Genomic DNA, 7,040 nt, shown 5'->3' on the forward strand with positions numbered 1-7,040 from the left:
ATCCCTTTTACTTTTAACCAAGCCCGTTTGTTTATTTTTTAACAAAAAAAAATAAAATAAAAAAACATCTGGCTTGTTTTAGTGCTTATGTGTTCAAGTATTGGGCAGGATTTTAAAAAGTGGCTGACGTAATTTACGTGCGAACCCTATGCTACAATTAACCATTAACTGCCAGTCTAGTGAGTCTAGGCTAATAATTACAACACAAAAAAAATAATGAGATGTGGAATCACGTGTGTGGAGAGGAGGAAGCAAATAAATATAAAGCATCACATGATGATCAAAAAATGGCGGCTATAGAACAAAACTTTAATTAGATTTAAATCACAGTTAAGTCCCCTGTAAGTGTGTGATGTGAATGTTGAACTGAGTTCTGCATCATCACAGGGGTCATCCATAAATGACGTCACACTCGTAGGGGGGAGGGGGGGTCCGTAATTTTGTGACGATGTGTGATGAGGGGGAGGGGGGGGGGTCAGATGTTGCGACGTCACATTTTTGCATTATAAAAAAGCAATGTTAGAAAACGAATTTTAGACGTTATTTCGCGTTTTAGATAACTGTTTTAATAAATTGTAATAGTTTAGACAAGATTTTGAAAAAATATCAATGTTTAAAAAAAATTCAACTGCAATTTTGAGGGGGGTTGTAGGTTGAGGTGTGACGTCATTTTAGGGGGGGGGTCTGGCTTCTCTAGTGTGAGTGTGACGGAGGGGAGGGGGGGAGGTAAAAATCGTCAAAAAAAGCGTGACGTCATTTATGGATGACCCCACACATAGATTCTAAGTAGATCTAGACTCTAGTCTAGAGAATCTATATTAGGCAAACAAACAAAAAGTAACATGCAACGGATGATGTTTCAACCTAAAACCTTTGTCAATTGGAAAAATGATAGTAAATAATATTTCTTTCGGCAACCATAAAAATCTTGATCTAGATCATTCTAGATCAATCATTTTAAATTTTAGCAAAAACAACCAGTTGTCATAGTCACCATAGGTCAGGCCATAGACTCTTGGTCTAGGATAGTTTAATATTAATTTAAATTTATATTTCATAAGCCTAAGTATAAAATATCAGTTTGCACATTTAAATGAAAATTCTAAACTTTTGACACAAATTTGCTCACTAAAATAAAAATAATGTGCTTTTAACAACATTGTTTTATTTAAAGTAAAATATCACTCTAGTAAATTTAATTAAAATATAGATCTAAGCATAGTAAAATGTAAAAATAGCCATCTCAACAATCATATTGACTAGACTAGGTTGACCATTTGGTGTGTAAGGATCAGCAGCCCAAAAATTGTAGTAAAATCTCTCAGATGTAAATTACTAAATTTGATTTAAAAGAATTTTAACAAAATCGAGCTTAACATTGTAGTAAAAAAACATTCACACCATGAAACAAATTAATGAAGTTTTAAAACTTGAGATACAATATAAGTTTAAAATACACTCATGGGAGAGCACACATTCAACACCAAAATATATTTTTAAAAGTAAACAATATAAAGTGTATAATATTTTTTACAACTTGAATTTTTTTTAAATATATAGAAACCTAAATATTTTTGGACACAATAAAAATATTCACACAAAAAACTTTTATTGCAACAGCAGTAGATGTGTAAATAAATTCTTTGGACCAGACTGTAAGGCCAAAGTTTTTTTTAGCAGCAGTAAAATATGATTTTTAAAAAAAAATTTGTCATTTTTTAAAATATTCAACCAATAATGCTAGTAACAATACTGGTCATAGTACTGTTGTGTGTCTAACGGTTGAGAATGTTGGAAGTAAGCAAAATATAAACATATTATATTACATCAAGAGGTTTGAAGTAAACTAAATATAAACATATTACATCCATGTCTAGGCACATGATATTTTTAAACTGGTAAGAAAAACAGTTGAATAAAATACAGGTGTCTAAATTTGAAAACACCAAAAGATCCAGGTAACAATCTTTTTAATGGCCAGGTTTGTTGACAGTTTATTTTTAAAACAAGACTCTTCTGTCATTTGCTCAGATTGGATAGATTTTATTTTGGAAAAAAAAAATAACTTCACATTAAACCAACATAGGAATAATGGTAGGCCTACATTTTAGTATTCAAGTCAATTACAATTTAAAAAATAAATTGTAATTTTAAAACACTAAGATATATATAATATGTACAAACCCAATGTTACATTTTAACACACTTTAAAAAAATATTTAAAAACCCCCAAGGCATAGAAAATATACAGGAAACTTAAATCACACTCTACATTTATAAAATTAACTAGTTTCCTTAAAGAAAAATGGGTTATGCTAATTGAATGAATGGGTTTCAGACAATAAGACACTCAATAAGTACAAAACTAGGAGTGTAAATTATTTAAGTAAACAACTATTAGATCAGTTTTAAATGCAGTTTAAAAATGAATCAAGACAAAAGAAAATTGGCAAAGCTTTGGAAGTAGCATTATAGCTTGTTGCTATGGCCTCTTGTCAATAATGAGCAGCTAACATAAACTATTATCTAAAATTTAAAATCATTTAACTAACATCAGTTGTCAATTTAATTTTTTGGGTTATGTCTATTTTAGACCTGATGGTCAAGTAGAGTATATTTGTTTTTGTTACCAGGGCATAGGAAAGGACAGTGAGGTCAATACTACATCCACCTACTTTCACTCTTCCAGACCCAGGTATCCATTAGAGCTGAGTGAACTCAGAGATGTTCTACAGGCTCTAGCTCAGGAACTGAGCATGTGACTTTTGTGTCAGCAATCAAGCGCTCACCCATCCATCCATTCATGCAGTCCGAATGCCGACCTGTCCACTCTACCCCACACCACCACCCCACCCCATTGTGACCATACTGTCCAAGTGCCCACCCTTCCATTCTAACCCAAAGGTGGTATAAACTATCAAACTGGATGAGCAGGTCTTAATTAAAGATTTCAATAATCTTTCTAGGTTAACCAACTTTTCACTAAATTTTTAAAAGCAGGTAAATATTTGTTTCTTACCAATTCAGTAAGAAATTAATCAAACCAACAATTTTTTTTTGTTTTAGCAAAGAACAAAAATATTTATCCTGCATTTAAAATTAAAAAGAGAATATGAGATTCTTGAGGGACGAGAATAGCCATAGAACCTACAGAAAATTTGGCTTGAGCTTTGCCCAGCATAAAGTTTTAAAAAAAATATAACAGCAAAAATTGATAATTCAACAAATTAAAAATGAAAACATTTAAAATTGGCCAAGTCTTAATACATGTGTCATTATAGTAAAGTTAATTATGCAATATAATAAAACAAATTTAAATACATGAAAAAAGAATTTTTCATAGAGTTTCATATTAAATTTTAAATCACTATGTAAACAAACTTTTTTTTCAGACACAATCAGAATATAGTGAGGCAAAAGTTTGTTCTCATAAATAATTTATGAGGCAAAAGTTTGTTCTCATAAATAATTTATGCAAAAACAACAATGCTTACATTTGAAAAAAAATTAACAGAGAATACATTGTTTGTTAAATAGTTACATCTTAAGACAGACAAAAATTTAGTCAAAACAGTTTAAAAACCACACAATGTGGTCAACCAGTAATTTAAAACAAAGTCTCGTTAAACTCAAAATTGATATCCTTATACAGAAATATTTTCAGTTTACTTACTGGTATCTGCTATTGTTGTATGACTTCTAATCTTGAAGCTTAAAACACACCAATATCAGCAAAAACATGTCTAACCTCTTGTTGAACCTACTAGCCCCGACTATTATAAGTACTGTACGAGGAATTGACTGCAAGACCAACATAGACGCCAATAATAATTGCAGCAACGACGAAGGCAATGATGCCGATCACAACACTGATGATGACCATACTTCTGGCAGATCTTGAGTGAACTTGAGCAGACGCTAGGTCTCCACGAGCCAGGGCATTTCTTGCCTGGAACCAATCAGGTCAAGAATATTTATAGAAGTGGGTCAGGTCAATAAAATACAGGATAGGTTGTATGTGTGTGATAAGAAAGTGTTAAGTCTCAGTTTAATCAGAATAAGGTTAACTAGTGTAGGTGTTAAGTCTACAGTTAACTAGTGTTGGTGTTAAGTCTTTGGTTAACTAGTGTGGGTGTTAAGTCTACAGTTGACTAGTGTAGATGTGAAGTTGAAAGTTAACTAGTGTAAGTTTAATAACTAGACAGATTAAAAACCCAAACAAAACTGGTACATACATCACTGGCCCTCATGATGGCCACAATTCCAGTTGGCCAGAAACAGCATAAGGTGACAAATATGGCCGCACACATTTGATCTGGGGGCGCAGGCCCAGTTACAACTGGATAGTTTCCTGTAGGCTGTGTCACCTAAAGCAGGAAATAGAGTTGGACATCTTAAACATCTTAAACAGATGGACATTTTAAATAAAGGGACATCTTGATTACAAATTACTAATAAGTACTTAATAGATAATTAAGAAGTGCTAAGATTTTTAATAATAGATTTACCCTGTAATACTATATGTGACATAGAACTGCACAGATTTTTTTAAAATTAGGGGTTGCTCATAACTGACAATAAAGACATCAATGGTACTAGAGGTGATGTTGTGGAAGGGGTGAGGAATTAAATAGTTTTTTTTTCTTCAAATTTTCAAATTAATCTTAAAAATAGCTGATACAGTACTTCAGACTTTTAAGTATGAAAATAAATAATTCACCCATAAAAATATTGATCATAAGCACACCCCATCTTGTTTGCCAATTTAAGGCTAACAAACTTTTTTTGTTCAAGGTGCATATAAAATGTAATAAAAATATTAGCTGGTTGATTGATGTACTTTTACAACCTAAATATTGATTGATGTACTTACACAACCTAAAGATGACTTACCATGAAAATGTTGGTTGATTGATTGATGTACTTACACAACCTAAAGATGACTTACCATGAAAATGTTGGTTGATTGATTGATGTACTTACCACAACAGTGTTTGATGTCTGTTGATACTGTCCCTGTTGATAGCCCATGGGGTAATTGGGATAACTGGGGTATGTTGTTCCTCCAGCAGGATAGCCTTGAGGGGGGTACTGTGTAGGATATGGTGCACCCCCTTGAGGGGGGTACTGCGCACCTCCTTGAGGGGGGTACTGCGCACCTCCTTGAGGGGGGTACTGTGCACCTCCTTGAGCAGGATATGGTGCACCTCCCACTGGGGCATCATTATAAGCAGGTGGGGGTCCATAATAATTGCCTTGGTCCTTTTCACCAGGTGGTAAATCTGCATTGAAAGTTTCACTTTTATTAGAGAAAGATGTAATTTTTCAGTGGTTTACAGTAATGACTAAACAACAACATGAAGAGGCCATCACATCACTGGTGACAAACTGTAGATCTATGTCTTGATGAAATCATGTATCTCTCACCAGAACATTTTCACAGTGCTGATAATAATGATTGTATTGGGACTGCTAAAACCTGCATCATCTCAATTCTAGTCACATGACTAGGCCATACTGTGTACGTTAAATAATGTAATTCACTTCCCCAAGCTCAGAATAACTTATTAGTCAACTCATCAGACACATACACATAAGCCTACACACTGTTACATGTATCATAATATGCTCTATATGCAATAGATGCCTAAATAAAATCTAATATTGTAACCCACATTATATGAATTAGATTATGGGCCTATTGGCCTTTATATGAGTCTATATATATAGGCATATATATATATATAGGCCTATATATATATATATATATATATATATATATATACACGCAGGGGCGTAGCGAGGGGGGGGGGGCGGGGGGGGGGGGTGCAGACCGCACCGGGTGACACCATTTATGGGGGTGACACCAAGGCAAAAAATAGCAAAATATATAGAGAAAAACTTGATGGGGGGGGGGGGGGGGGGGGGGGGGGTGCAAATCATAAACTTGAAAGTTTGTCCCCAGGAAGGGTCGCTATGCCTCTGGGGGGTGACACCATTAAGTGTCGCACCGGGTGACCCCCAACCTCGCTACGCCACTGATATATAGGCCCTAGGGCCTATATGTATATATATATATATATATATATATATATATATATATATATATATATATATTATAAGGCTAAACTAAACAGTTATAAACTATATAAATTTTAGATCTAGATCTAGAATCTATAAATGATTTCAGATAATGAATAATGGCATCTAGATCTAGATCTAGTTTTACTTGCCTAACTTATTAACTAGATCTACAACTAGTAACTAGATCTACTAGCAAACTGATTTAGGAGATTTTTATTCCCGTCCTCAGATTTAGAATCTAGTGTAATTACTAATTATCATTATTATAAATATATAATGGTTTAGAATAAATAAATAAAATAAAGTAAGATTCTAATCTAAATTATTATTACTAATACTAATAAAATTACTAAATTACTAAAATTAGTTAATTAATAATTAGACTAGAGTACTCACGTGCAGATTTTTCCATTTTAATATTTTAATAATTAATTGGCTAACTAAATATTGTGTTGGCTAATCACTCTAAATCAATGCTTGAAGTAATTTTATTTAGGCCCACAGTGAATAGCAAGCCTAAATACTAGATCTCTAAATAGTCTACCCGTAACTAGTCTAAACAACAAATAACAACCTAACCGCCCTGTCGTTACAGTTAGCTGAGCCTGGGTAAATGGGTCTACTAGGAAAACAAGAACTTCATAAGACCGTCCAGCAACATTTCGCTATTGGTAGCTATTTTTAGAAGCAGGATGTATGGAGAAGAAATAGGAAAAAATGGGTCATGAAAACCCCGCTCATTAAACATAGGCATACACGGTCAACGTTGCGTAGTTTTTGATGTGGGCCATTGGGGATCGGATCATATCACATTTGTATGACATTAGGGGGTGTGGTTTATTATTGTGTTACCTTGTGTTATACGAAGTAGAAGGTGGTAGGAAAATGGTATAGGCCTTTCGTTTCACGTAGGCCTCGGTGTGTTTATTACATTTATACCGGCAGTGTTTCTTCCA

The 7,040-nt window shown here is 33.6% G+C and overlaps 1 protein-coding gene across 1 annotated transcript; it reads right to left on the reverse strand.

Annotated features, from left to right (window-relative positions):
- Positions 1–999: 999 nt before the first annotated feature.
- LOC131940762 (proline-rich transmembrane protein 1) lies at positions 1,000–6,689 on the reverse strand. The gene is made up of 6 exons (XM_059299557.1): positions 6,630–6,689; positions 6,565–6,599; positions 6,481–6,499; positions 4,984–5,282; positions 4,236–4,367; positions 1,000–3,949 (listed from the first exon to the last, which is right to left on the reverse strand). Exons 3-6 carry the CDS (start codon positions 6,494–6,496, stop codon positions 3,764–3,766), a joined length of 633 nt encoding a protein of 210 aa, XP_059155540.1. The 5' UTR covers positions 6,497–6,499; positions 6,565–6,599; positions 6,630–6,689; the 3' UTR covers positions 1,000–3,763.
- Positions 6,690–7,040: the final 351 nt, after the last annotated feature.

This window comes from Physella acuta, unplaced genomic scaffold, assembly GCF_028476545.2.
Source record: "Physella acuta isolate Inbredline_101_S28 unplaced genomic scaffold, ASM2847654v3 ptg000329l, whole genome shotgun sequence".
Classification (NCBI taxonomy): Eukaryota; Metazoa; Mollusca; class Gastropoda; family Physidae; genus Physella; species Physella acuta.

What these genes read in the sequence shown, in the direction of transcription:
- LOC131940762 (XM_059299557.1), bottom strand. An exon ending in AGACATCAAACACTGTTGTG is followed by an intron (nt 4,368 to 4,983) that starts GTAAGTACATCA and finishes TTCCTGCTTTAG; the next exon opens with GTGACACAGCCTACAGGAAA. An exon ending in CCATCATGAGGGCCAGTGAT is followed by an intron (nt 3,950 to 4,235) that starts GTATGTACCAGT and finishes GATTGGTTCCAG; the next exon opens with GCAAGAAATGCCCTGGCTCG.